Raw genomic sequence first — 14,177 nt, 5'->3', positions numbered from 1 at the left:
CAAATGAGGAGGGGGAGGCCACGCCCACCGAAGTTTTCCTGCCCCCCCCCTTTTTTTTGGGGGCATTTTGGAGCAAATTTCGGCCGTTTTGGGGTTCAGCGGCGGCCATTTTGGATCCGCCATTTTGCGGCGGCCATTTTGGGTTCTATGGTGGCCATTTTGGATCAAATTTCCGCCATTTTGAATTTGGATTTTGCGGCCATCTTGGATCCAGTGTCGGCCATCTTGGATCCGCCATTTTGGGTCCAATGTCGGCCATTTTGGATCCAATTCCGGCTCCGCTTTCGGCCATTTTGGATCCAATTTCCGCCATTTTGAATTGGATTTTCGGCCATCTTGGATCGGCCATTTTGAGTTCAATGTCGGCCATTTTGGATCCAATTCTGGCTCCACTTTCGGCCTTTTTGGATCCAATTTCCGCCATTTTGAATGGGATTTTCGGCCATCTTGGATCTAATGTCGGCCATCTTGGATCGGCCATTTTGAATTCAACGTCGGCCATTTTGGATCGGCCATTTTGCTCCAATGTCGGCCATCTTAGATCGGCCATTTTGGCTCCAATTTCGGCCATCTTGGATTGGATTTTCAGCCATTTTTAAGTGGCCATCTTGGATCCAGTTTTGACCATTTTTGCATCAAATTTCCGCCATTTTGGATCCATTTTTCCTCCATTTTTGGCCATCTTGGATCGGCCATTTTGGACCCAATTTTGGCCATTTTGCTCCAATGTTGGCCATTTTGGATCGGCCATTTTGGATCCAATTTCGGCCATTTTGGATCGGCCATTTGGATCCAATGTCGGCCATCTTGGCTCCGTTTTCACCCTCCTCTCCTCCAATTTTAGGAGCAATTTTTTGGCAATTTTTGGGCAATTTTAGGAGCAATTTTTTGGCAATTTTTGGGCAATTTTAGGGCAATTTTTGGGCAATTTTAGGAGCAATTTTAGGGCAATTTTTGGGCAATTTTTGGGCAATTTTTGGGCAATTTTAGGAGCAATTTTAGGGCAATTTAAGGAGCAATTTTTTGGCAATTTTAGTGTAAATTTTTGGCAATTTTTTTGGCAATTTTAGGGCAATTTAAGGAGCAATTTTTTGGCAATTTTAGTGTAAATTTTTGGCAATTTTTTTGGCAATTTTAGGAGCAACTTTTTTGGCAATTTTAGGGCAAATTTTGGGCAATTTTTGGGCAATTTTTTGGCAATTTTAGGGGCAATTTTTATGCAATTTTAGGAGCCATTTTTTGGCAATTTTAGGGGCAATTTTTTGGCAATTTTTTGGCAATTTTAGGAGCAATTTTAGGGCAATTTAAGGAGCAATTTTTTGGCAATTTTTTGGCAATTTTAGGAGCAATTTTAGGGCAATTTAAGGAGCAATTTTTTGGCAATTTTAGGAGCAATTTTTGGGCAATTTTAGGGCAATTTTAGGAGCAATTTTAGGAGCAATTTTTTAGCAATTTTTTGGCAATTTTAGTGTAAATTTTTGGCAATTTTTTTGGCAATTTTAGGAGCAACTTTTTTGGCAATTTTAGGGCAAATTTTGGGCAATTTTAGGGCAATTTTTATGCAATTTTAGGAGCAATTTTTGAGCAATTTTTTTGGCAATTTTAGGAGCAACTTTTTTGGCAATTTTAGGGCAAATTTTGGGCAATTTTAGGGCAATTTTTATGCAATTTTAGGAGCAATTTTTGGGCAATTTTAGGAGCAATTTTTGAGCAATTTTTAGGCAATTTTAGGAGCAATATTTTGGCAATTTTAGGGCAATTTTTTGTCAATTTTAGGAGCAATTTTTAGGCAGTTTTAGGGGCAATTTTAGGGCAATTTTAGGAGCAATTTTTGGGCAATTTTTTTGGCAATTTTAGGGGCAATTTTTATGCAATTTTAGGAGCCATTTTTTGGCAATTTTAGTGTAAATTTTTGGCAATTTTTTGGCAATTTTATGGGAAATTTTGGGCAATTTTAGGGTAATTTTTTGGCAATTTTAGGGGCAATTTTTGGGCAATTTTAGGGGCAAATTTTGGCAATTTTAGGAGCAATTTTTTGGCAATTTAGGGGCAATTTTAGGGCAATTTTAGGGCAATTTTTTGGCAATTTTAGGAGCAATTTTTGGCCATTTTTGGGCAATTTTTTGTCAATTTTAGGGCAATTTTAAGGCAATTTTTATGCAATTTTAGGAGCAATTTTAGGGCAATTTTAGGGCAATTTTAGGGCAATTTTTATGCCATTTTAGGAGCAATTTTTTGGCATTTTTTTGGCAATTTTAGGGCAAATTTTTGGCAATTTTGTTGGCAATTTTATGGGAAATTTTGGGCAATTTTAGGGTAATTTTAGGGCAATTTTTGGGCAATTTTTGGGCAATTTTTATGCAATTTTAGGAGCAATTTTTGGGCAATTTTAGGAGCAATTTTTGGGCAATTTTAGGGCAATTTTAGGGCAATTTTTGGGCAATTTTAGTGTAAATTTTTGGCAATTTTATGGGAAATTTTGGGCAATTTTAGGGCAATTTTTTTGGCAATTTTATTGCAAATTTTGGGCAATTTTATGGGAAATTTTGGGCAATTTTAGGAGCAATTTTAGGGGCAATTTTAGGAGCAATTTTTGGCCATTTTAGTGCAAATTTGGGCCAATTTTAGGTGCAATTTTTTGGGGCTACTCCCGCCTTTCTCGCGCTACTTCTCCCACCCCAACGTAGGCGTGGCCTAATTATGCAAACCCCTCCTTCCTCCCTCCCCACACAGAGCCCGCCCCACTCCCCCAGCATTTTCCCGCTCCGCACCTGCGACAGGTGCGAGGGCCCGGTGACCTTCGGCTGCTTCGCTTCCGGCTTCTTCCCGCCGCCGGCCGGCATCACCTGGCCGGGGCCTGGCCTCGGGCGCCGCCTCCCGGAACTTTCCGGAAGTGCAGACGGGCAGCGGGAGCTTCGGGGCGAGCTCCCAGGTGAGCCTGGGCTCCGCCCCGGCCGAGGGCCAGGGGTTCGTGTGCCGGGTGAGGCACCAGGGCAAGGACTACGAGGAGAAGGTGGAAGGTAAGGAGGGCACCTGGGGGCGCACCTGGGGACGCACCTGGGGACACACCTGGAGGGGTTTGGGGACAGCTGGGGATGCCTGGAGGGAGTTTGAGGACACCTGGGCACACCTGGAGGGGATTTGGGGTCACCTGGGTACACCTGGACACACCTGGGCACACCTGGAGGGGGGTTTGAGGTGACCTGGACACACCTGGAGGGGTTTGGGGACACCCGGAGGTCACCTGGACACACCTGAACATGGTTTGGGGTGACCTGGACACACCTGGAGGGGTTTGAGGGCATCTGGAAAGGGTTTTGGGGACGCCTTGAGGGGGTTTGAGGTCACCTGGGTACACCTGGACACACCTGGAGGGGGTTTGGGGACACCCGGAGGTCACCTGGGCACACCTGGGGACACCTGGATGGGTTTGAGGGGATCTGGAGGAGTTTTGGGGACACCTGGGCACACCTGGAGGGGTTTTGGGGACACCTGGAGGGGGTTTGGGGACACCTGGACACACCTGGGGACACACCTGGAGGGGTTTGAGGTCACCTGGAGGTCACCTGGAGGTCACCTGGGGACACCTGGACACACCTGGAGGGGGTTTGGGGTGACCTGGATGGGTTTGAGGGCATCTGGAGGAAGTTTGGGGACACCTGGGGGACACCTGGAGGTCACCTGGGCACACCTGGGCACACCTGGAGGGGTTTGGGGACACCTGGGCACACCTGGGGACACCTGGGGACACCTGGAGGGGTTTGGGGACACCTGGAGGGGTTTGGGTCCATTTTTGACCCACCTGGAAGAATTTTGGGGCCCATTTAGAAGAAATTTCCGCCATTTTGGCCCCAATTTCGGCCATTTTGAATCGGCCATTTTGAATCCAATTTCGGCCATTTTGGCTCCAATTTCAGCCATTTTAACTCAGCCATTTTGGATCCATTTTCAGCCATTTTGGCTCCCAGTTTCGGCCATTTTGAATCAGCCATCTTGGATCCAAATTTGGCCATTTTTTCTCAGCCATTTTGGATTCAATTTCAGCCATTTTAACTCGGCCATTTTGGATCCAATTTCGGCCATTTTGGCCCCAATTTTGGACCATTTTGGATTCAATTTCAGCCATTTTGACTTGGCCATTTCGGATCCAATTTCGACCATTTTGGCTCCAATTTCAGCCATTTTGTATCGGCCATTTTGACTCCCAGTTTCAGCCATTTTGGATCCAATTTCAGCCATTTTGGCCCCAATTTTGGTCATTTTGAATCGGCCAATTTGAATCCAATTTCGGCCATTTTGGATCCCAATTTCAGCCATTTTGGCTCCAATATCGGCCATTTTGAATCGGCCATCTTGGATCCGAATTCGGCCATTTTGACTCGGCCATTTTGGATCCAATGTCAGCCATTTTGAATCCGCCATTTTGAATCCGCCATTTTGGATTCAATTTCAGCCATTTTGAATCGGCCATTTTGGCTCCAACTTCGGCCATCTTGCCTCCCATTTTCAGCCATCTTGGCTCCCAATTTTGGCCTTTTTGAATCGGCCATTTTGGATCCAATTTCAGCCATTTTAACTCGGCCATCTTGGCTCCCAATTTCGGCCATCTTGGATCCAATTTCAGCCATTTTGGCTCCCAGTTTCGGCCATTTTGAATCAGCCATCTTGGATCCAAATTTGGCCATTTTTTCTCAGCCATTTTGGATTCAATTTCAGCCATTTTAACTCGGCCATTTTGGATCCAATTTCGGCCATTTTGGATCCAATTTCAGCCATTTTGGCCCCAATTTTGGACCATTTTGGATTCAATTTCAGCCATTTTGACTTGGCCATTTTGGATCCAATTTCAGCCATTTTGGCCCCAATTTTGAACCATTTTGGATTCAATTTCAGCCATTTTGACTCGGCCATTTTGGATCCAATTTCGACCATTTTGGCTCCAATTTCAGCCATTTTAACTCGGCCATTTTGGCTCCTAATTTCATCCATTTTGGCTCCCAATTTCGGCCATCTTGGATCCCAATTTCGGCCATCTTGGATCCAATCTCAGCCATTTTGAATTGGCCATTTTGGATCCAACTTCGGCCATTTTCGCCCCAATTTCGGCCATTTTGAATCGGCCATTTTGGATCCTAATTTCATCCATTTTGCCTCCCAATTTCGGCCATCTTGGATCCCAATTTCGGCCATTTTGACTCGGCCATTTTGGATCCAAATTCAGCCATTTTGGCCCCAATTTTTGACCATTTTGGCTCCCAATTTCGGCCATTTTGGATCCAATTTTGGCCATTTTGAATCGGCCATTTTGGATCCAATTTCAGCCATCTTGCCTCCCAATTTCGGCCATCTTGCCTCCCATTTTCAGCCATCTTGGCTCCATTTTTTTTGTTGTTTTCCCCTTTTCCTCCTGCGATTTTTCGGGGTCACCTGGACGGGAATTTCGCCTTCACCTGTGCCCCACCTTTCCTCCCCAGTCTGCATCGAGCCCACCCCGAAATTCTCCATCTCCCTCCTGAGCGACCCCAACCAATCCCACCCGGAGGAGCCCCAGGTCTTCTTGCTCTGCCAGCTGCGGGGGCGTGGCGCCGGCGACGCCCGCCTCACCTGGTTGGTCGACGGCCGCGACGCCGACCTGGAGGCGGAGACTTCGAAGTGCGAGGAGGGCGGGGCCGGCCACGAGGCCACGACGACGCTGAGCGGCCGCGCCAACGTCAGCCGGGAGCTGTGGGACTCGGGCGCCACCTTCACCTGCCGGGCGAGCCACGCCCACCTGGCCGCGCCCCTGGAGGCCAACATCAGCACCTACTGTACAGGTAAGAGGGGGATTTTTTGGGGGGGATTTTTGGGGGTTTTTTGGGGAATTTTTGGGGGATTTTTTGGGGATTTTTTGGGATTTTGGGGGGATTTTTTGGGGATTTTTTGGGATTTTGGGGGGATTTTTTTGGGGATTTTTTTAAAAATTTTTGGGGATTTTTTTGGAATTTTTTGGGGATTTTTTTGAATTTTGGGGGGATTTTTTTGGGATTTTTTTGGATTTTTTTTTAATTTTTTTGGGAATTTTTTAAGACTTTTTTGGGGATTTTTTTGGAATTTTTAAAGAATTTTTTTGGAATTTTTTTGGAATTATTTTGGGATTTTTTTCGGATTTTTTTTTTAATTTTGGGGGGATTTTTGGGGGATTTTTTTTGGAATTTTTGGGGGATTTTTTGGGATTTTTTTGGGGGGTTTTTTTGAATTTTTTTATATTTTTGGAATTTTTAAAGAATTTTTGGGAGATTTTTTTTTAATTTTTGGGGGATTTTTATTTTTGGGGAATTTTTTTTTTAATATTTTTTGGATTTTTTTGGAATTTTTTAAGAATTTTTTGCGGGATTTTTTTGGAATTTTTGGGGGATTTTTGGGGAATTTTTTTGGAATTTTTTAAAGAATTTTTTGGGATTTTTTTGGAATTATTTTGGGATTTTTTTGGATTTTTTTTTTAATTTTTTGGGGGATTTTTTTTTGATTTTTTGGGAATTTTTTTATTTTTTTGGAATTTTTTTGGAACTTTTTAAGAATTTTTGGGGGGAATTTTTTTGGAATTTTTTGGGGTTTTTTTTAAAATTTTTGGGGGTTTTTTTGGAATTTTTAAAGAATTTTTTGGGGCAATTTTTTTGGAATTTTTGAGGGATTTTTCTTTTATAATTGGGAATAGTAATAGTAATAGTAATAGTAATAATAATAATATAAAATAATGATAACGATAATGATAATAATATAATAATCATAAAATAATAATAATAAAATAATGATAATGATAATAATAATATAATAAATAATAATAACATAATAATAATAAAAATAATGATAATGATAATAATAATATAATAAATAATAATAGTAACAATAATATAATAAAATAATAATAATGATAATAATAATGATGATAATAATAATAATAATAAATATTATTTAATAATTATAATAATAATATAATAGTAATAATAATAATATAATAGTAATAATAGTATAATATAAAATAATATTAATATAATAATATAATAATAATAACAATAATAAAACCAATAATAATATTTGATAAATATTACTTAATAATAATAAATTTTTAAAATAATAATAGTATTTAATAAATATTATTTAATAATAAAAATAATAATAATATAGTAATAATATAGTAAGTATAATAACATAATAGTAATAATAATAAAATAATAAAATAATAAAATAATAAAATAAAATAAAATAAAAAAATAATAAATATAATAATAAAATAATAAAATAAAATAATAAAATAAAAAAATAATAATATATTTAATAAATATTACTTAATCATAATAATAATTTTTAAAATAATATTTCCCCCCAAAAAAAACAATTTAACAATCCCTATAAATTTTAATAATTTTATTTTTTTCGTCCCTCCTCCTCCTCCCCAGCTCCCGTCCCCGCCCTGTCGGTGGCGCTGCTGCCGCCCTCCCTGGCCGACCTCTACCTGTCCACCCACCCCAACCTCACCTGCGTCGCCTCCAACCTCCGCCACCCGGGCTCCGCCCGCTTCACCTGGAGCCGCTCGGGGGGCGGGGCCTCGGGGGGCGTGGCCACGGCAGGCCCCGCCCAGCGGCTCCCGAACGGCCTCTACGAGGTGCGGAACTTTCTGGGGATTTGCGCCGAGGATTGGAACTCGGGGGAGGAATTCACCTGCGCCGTGAGGGACGGCGAGGAGGGCGAGGAGGGCAGAGCCAGCGCCAGGAAGGAGACGGGTGAGTGCGGGGATTGGGGGGAAAAACGGGGGTTTTGGGAAAAATGGGGGGAAAAATTGGGATTTTTGGGGGAAAAATGGGGATTTTTTGGGGTTTTTTAGGGGGGAAAATTGGGGTTTTTTGGGGGGTTTTTAGGGGGGAAAATGGGGATTTTTGGGGGGAGAAATGGAGATTTTTAGGTGAGAAATGGAGATTTTTTGGGGGTGAGAAATGGCGATTTTATGGGTTTTTTTGGGGGTGAAAAATGGCGATTTTTTTGGGGAAAAATGGTGATTTTTAGGGGGAAAAATGGTGATTTTTAGGTGAGAAATGGAGATTTTTTGGGGGTGAGAAATGGCGATTTTTTGGGGGAAAAATGGTGATTTTTTGAGTGAGAAATGGAGAGTTTTGGGTGAGAAATGGCGATTTTTTGGGGTTTTTTTTGGGGTGAGAAATGGCAAATTTTTGGGTTATTTTGGAGGGTGAAAAATGGCGATTTTTTTGGGGAAAAATGGTGATTTTTAGGGGGTGAGAAATGGAGAGTTTTGGGTGAGGAATGGCGATTTTTTGGGGGTTTTTTGGGGGTGAAAAATGGCGATTTTTTGGGGGTGAGAAATGGTGATTTTTTTGGGGTGAAAAATGGTGATTTTTTTGGTGAGAAATGGTGATTTTTTTGGGGGTGAGGAATGGCGATTTTTGGGGTGAAAAATGGCGATTTTTGCGGGAAAAATGGTGATTTTTTTGGGGTGAAAATGGTGATTTTTAGGGAGAGAAATGGAGGATTTTTAGGGGATTTTTTGAGGGTGAAAAATGGGGATTTTTGGGGGGAAAAATGGAGATTTTGGGGTGAGAAATGGGGGTTTTTTGGAGTGAGAAATGGCGATTTTTTGGGGTTTTTTGGAGGGTGAAAAATGGCGATTTTTTGGGTGAAAAATGGCGATTTTTGGGTGAGAAATGGGGATTTTTCAGGAGTGAGGAATGGCGATTTTTTGGGTGAGAAATGGCGATTTTAGGGGTGAGAAATGGAGATTTTAGGGGTGAGAAATGGAGATTTTTGGGGGTGAGAAATGGTCATTTTTTGGGGGTGAGAAATGGTGATTTTTGGGGGTTTCTTGGAGTGAAAAATGGCAATTTTTAGGGTGGAAAATGGTGATTTTTTGGGGGTGAAAAATGGCGATTTTTGGGGGAAAAATGGTGATTTTTTGAGGATGAGAAATGGCGATTTTTAGGGGAAAAATGGTGATTTTTTGGGTGAGAAATGGGGATTTTTAGGCTGAAAAATGGTAATTTTTTGGGGGAAAAATGGAGATTTTTTTGGGGAAAAATGGAGATTTTTTTGGGGAAAAATGGTGATTTTTTGGGTGAGAAATGGAGATTTTAGGGTGAGAAATGGGGATTTTTTCGGGGGTGAGGAATGGCAATTTTTGGGGTGAGAAATGGAGATTTTTGGAGTGAGAAATGGCGATTTTTTGGGGTTTTTTGGAGGGTGAAAAATGGCGATTTTTTTGGTTTTTTTGGAGGGTGAAAAATGGCGATTTTCAGGGTGAAAAATGGGGATTTTGGAGTTTTTTTTGGGGGTGAAAAATGGCGATTTTGGGGGTGAGAAACGGCGATTTTTGGCGTGAGAAACGGCGATTTTATGGGTTTTTTTGGGGGTGAAAAATGGTGATTTTTTGGGTTTTTTTGGAGGTGAAAAATGCAGATTTTGGGGTTTTTTTTGGGGGTGAAAAATGGCGATTTTTTGGGGGAAAAATGGTGATTTTTAGGGGGAAAAATGGTGATTTTTTGAGGATGAAAAATGGCAATTTTGGGGTGAGAAATGGGGATTTTTTGGGGTGAAAAATGGTGATTTTTTGGGGGTGAAAATGGTGATTTTTGGGTGAGAAATGGCGATTTTTTGGGGGTGAGAAATGGAGATTTTTTGGGGGAAAAATGGTGATTTTTTGGGGGAAAAATGGTGATTTTTTGGGGTGAAAAATGGCGATTTTTTGGGTGAAAAATGACCGTTTTTGGGGTTATTTTTGGGGGTGAGAAATGGCGATTTTTTTTGGAGTGAGAAATGGAGATTTTTTGGGTGAAAAATGGTGATTTTTTTGGGGAAAAATGGTGATTTTTTTTGGGAAAAATGGTGATTTTTTGGGTGAGAAATGGAGAGTTTTGGGTGAGAAATGGTGATTTTTTGGGTGTGAAAAATGGGGATTTTTGGGGTTTTTTTGGAGGGTGAAAAATGGTGATTTTTTTGGGTGAAAAATGGGGATTTTGGAGTTTTTTTGGGGACGAAAAATGGCAATTTTTAGGGGTGAGAAATGGTGATTTTTGGGTTTTTTTGGGGGGTGAGAAATGGCGATTTTTTTGGTTTTTTTGGGGACGAAAAATGGTGATTTTGGGGGGTGAGAAATGGCAATTTTGGGGGTTTTTTTTGGGGTGAGAAATGGCGATTTTTGGGGTTATTTTTGGGGGTGAAAAATGGGGATTTTTAGGGTGAGAAATGGGGGTTTTTTGGTGAGAAATGGGGATTTTTTGGGGTGAGAAATGGAGATTTTTGGGTGAGAAATGGTGATTTTTTTGGGTGAAAAATGGTGATTTTTTTGGGTGAAATATGGCAATTTTAGGGCTGAAAAATGGCAATTTTTTGGGTGAGAAATGGTGATTTTTAGGGTGAAAAAATAGCAATTTTTGGGGGTTTTTTTGGGGGGTGAAAACTGGCGATTTTTTGGGGTGAAAAATGGTAATTTTTTGGGTGAAAAATGGTGATTTTGGGGGTTTTTTGGGGGTGAAAAATGGAGATTTTTGGGGTTTTTTGGGGGGTGAAAAATGGCGATTTTGGGGGTGAAAAATGGCGATTTTTGGGGTGAGAAATGGAGATTTTTGGGGGTTTTTTGGGGTGAGAAATGGCGAAACTGGGATTGGTTCCTCAAACTGGGAACCCAAACTGGGATTGGTTCCTCAAACTGGGAACCCAAACTGGGATTGGTTCCCAAACTGGGATTGGTTCCTCAAACTGGAACCCAAACTGGGAACCCAAACTGGGATTCGTTCCCCAAACTGGGAACCCAAACATGGGATTGGTTTCTTTGAACTGGGAACCCAAACTGGGAATGGCTCCTCAAACTGGGGAACCCAAACTGGGAATGGCTCCTCAAACTGGGAATGGTTCCTTGAACTGGGAACCCAAACTGGGATTCATTCTTCAAACTGGGATTGGTTCCTACAACTGGAAAACTCAAACTGGGAACCCAAACTGGGATGGTTCCTCAGACTGGAACCCAAACTGGGATTGGTTCCTTGAACTGGGATTGGTTTCTTGAACTGGTTCCTCAAACTGGGATTCATTCCTCAAACTGGGAACCCAAACTGGGATTCGTTCTTCAAACTGGGAACCCAGACTGGGAACTCAAACTGGAACCCAAACTGGGATTGGTTCCTCAAACTGGGATCGGTTCCTCCAACTGGGAACCCAAACTGGGAACCCAAACTGGGAACCCAAACTGGAAATGGTTCCTCAAACTGGGATTGGTTCCTCCAACCGGAGAACCCAACTGGGAACCCAAACTGGGAATGGTTCTTCAAACTGGGATTGGTTCCTTGAACTGGGAACCCAAACTGGGAACCCAAACTGGGATTGGTTCCTTGAACTGGGGAACCCAAACTGGGATTGGTTTCCTCCAACTGGGAACCCAAACTGGGATTGGTTCCTCCAAACTGGGATTGGTTCCTCAAACTGGGAACCCAAACTGGGAACGCAAACTGGGATTCATTCTTCAAACTGGGAATGGTGACCTCAAACAGGGAACCCAAACTGGGAACCCAAACTGGGATTCATTCTTCAAACTGGGAACCCAAACTGGGAATGGTGACCTCAAACTGGGATTGGTTCCTCAAACTGGGGAACCCAAACTGGAACCCAAACTGGGATTGGTTCCTCCAACCGGGAACCCAAACTGGGATCAGTTCTTCAAACTGGGAACCCAAACTGGGAACGGTTCCTCAAACTGGGGAACCCAACTGGGATCGGTTCCTTGAACTGGGATTGGTTCCCAAACTGGGAACCCAAACTGGGAAACTCAAACTGGGATTGGTTTCCTTGAACTGGGAACCCAAACTGGGATTGGTTCCTTCAACTGGGAACCCAAACTGGGAAACTCAAACTGGGATTGGTTCCTCGAACTGGGAACCCAAACTGGGATCGGTTCCTCCAAACTGGGAATGGCTCCTCAAACTGGGAATGGTTCCTTGAACTGGGAACCCAAACTGGGATTCGTTCCCCAAACTGGGAACCCCAAACTGGGATTGGTTTCTTTGAACTGGGAACCCAAACTGGGAATGGCTCTCAAACTGGGAACCCAAACTGGGATCGGTTCCTCGAACTGGGATCGGTTCCTCAAAGTGGGAACCCAAAACTGGGAACCCAAACTGGGATTGGTGACTTCAAACTGGGATCAGTTCCTTGAACTGGGAACCCAAACTGGGAACCCAAACTGGGATCGGTTCCTCAAACTGGGAACTCAAACTGGGAACTCAAACTGGGAACCCAAACTGGGATCGGTTCCTCCAAACTGGGAATGGCTCTCAAACTGGGATCGGTTCCTTGAACTGGGATTGGTTCCTTCAACTGGGAACCCAAACTGGGAAACTCAAACTGGGATTGGTTCCTTGAACTGGGAACCCAAACTGGGAATGGTTCCTCCAACTGGGAACCCAAACTGGGATTGGTTCCTCAAACTGGGAAACTCAACTGGGAACTGAACTGGGATCGGTTCCTCCAAACTGGGATTGGTTCCTCAAACTGGGAACCCAAACTGGGATCGGTTCCTCCAACCGGAGAACCCCACCCACACCTCGGCTCCTCCCACCCTCTCACTGACCCCGCCCCCTCCTCGCCCCTCCCCAGGCGGCCAGGCCGTCCCTCCCAAGGTCTTCGTGTTCCCGCCTCCGGCCGAGGACCTGGCGCGGGCCGAGTCGGCCATCTTGACCTGCCTGGCCAGCGGCTTCCGGCCGCGCGACGTCCTCGTCACCTGGGACCCAGCAGGACGAGCCGGTGGCGCCGGGAAGGTTCTCGGTGCTGGGGCCGGTGGAGGACGCTCCGGAAGGTTCCGGGAGGTTCTCGGTGTACTCGAAGCTGGAGGTGCCGGCGGAGGAGTGGAAGCGCGGCGACGTCTTCGGGGTGCGTGGTGGGGCACGACGGGGTGGGGATGAAATTCATCCAGAGGAGCCTGGACAGGGCCTCGGCGCGGCCGCAGAGCGTCAACGTCTCCGTGGTTCTCGCTGATTCTGACACCGTTTGTTATTGAAATTATTGAAAATAAAGTGAAATTTCAGGAAATTTGAATTTTGGATTTTTTTTTGTTTTTTGGGGTGAAAATTGTGGATTTTTTGGTGAAAAAATGCGAATTTTTGAGGGAAAAAATGTCGATTTTTTCGATGAAAAAATGTCAATTTTTTGGTCCAAAAAATCACATTTTTTTTGGTCAAAAATGTCGATTTTTTGGTGAAAAATGTCGATTTTTTTTGGTCAAAAAAAAGTCAATTTTTTTGGTCAAAAATGTCGATTTTTTTTGACCAAAAAAATCAAATTTTTTGGGAAAAAATGTCGATTTTTTGGTCAAAATAATCAATTTTTTTTGGTCAAAAATGTCAATTTTTTTGGGAAAAAAAAGTCGATTTTTTTTGGAAAAAAAAAAGTCGATTTTTTGGGAAAAAAAAGTCAATTTTTTGGAAAAAAAAAGTCAGTTTTTGGTCAAAAAATGTAGATTTTTTAATGACAAAAAGTATGGATTTTTGACAAAAAAAATGTCGATTTTTTGGACAAAAAATGTCAATTTTTTGGACCAAAAATGTCGATTTTTTTGGATGAAAAATGTCACTTTTTAGGACCAAAAAAAAGCCAATTTTTAGGATAATAAATGCAGAATTTTAAGAGAAAAAAACGTGGATTTTGGACCAGAAAAAACCCCAAAAAAACCCCAAAAAATCCAAAAAAACCCCAATAAACCCCCGATTTTGGGAGGCATTTTCCCGCGTTCCCGGAAGGTTCCGGAAGGTTCCGGGAGGTTCTCGGTGCACTCCAAGCTGGAGGTGCGGCGGAGGAGTGGAAGCGCGGCGACGTCTTCGGGTGCGTGGTGGGGCACGAGGGCATCGCGGGGCACCAAATTCATCCAGAGGAGCCTGGACAGGGCCTCGGCGCGGCCGCAGAGCGTCAACGTCTCCGTGGTTCTCGCTGATTCTGACACCGTTTTGTTATTGAAATTATTGAAAATAAAGTGAAATTTCAGGAAATTTGAATTTTTGTTTGGGTGGTTTTTTTGGAGGGAAAAAATTGTGGATTTTTTGGTGAAAAAATGTTGATTTTTTGGACAAAAAATGTCAATTTTTTGGTCAAAAATGTCGATTTTTTTTGGAAAAACAAGTCCGATTTTTTGGTCAAAAAATGTCAATTTT

The 14,177-nt window shown here is 42.7% G+C and overlaps 1 gene segment (V, D, J or C); it reads left to right on the top strand.

The window, feature by feature from the left end:
- Positions 1–2,815: 2,815 nt before the first annotated feature.
- LOC139587049 (Ig alpha chain C region-like) lies at positions 2,816–13,062 on the top strand (the record flags this gene model as incomplete). The annotated part of the segment is given in 4 exon segments: positions 2,816–3,020; positions 5,475–5,813; positions 7,437–7,760; positions 12,631–13,062. Coding segments are annotated over 4 exon segments (1,268 nt in total), but the record flags the coding sequence as incomplete, so codon positions are not given.
- Positions 13,063–14,177: the final 1,115 nt, after the last annotated feature.

This window comes from Agelaius tricolor, unplaced genomic scaffold (assembly GCF_023055355.1).
Source record: "Agelaius tricolor isolate 1412-34295 unplaced genomic scaffold, bAgeTri1.0.p SCAF_170, whole genome shotgun sequence".
Taxonomy (NCBI): Eukaryota; Metazoa; Chordata; class Aves; order Passeriformes; family Icteridae; genus Agelaius; species Agelaius tricolor.
This window is presented reverse-complemented; position numbering and strand designations above follow the sequence as displayed.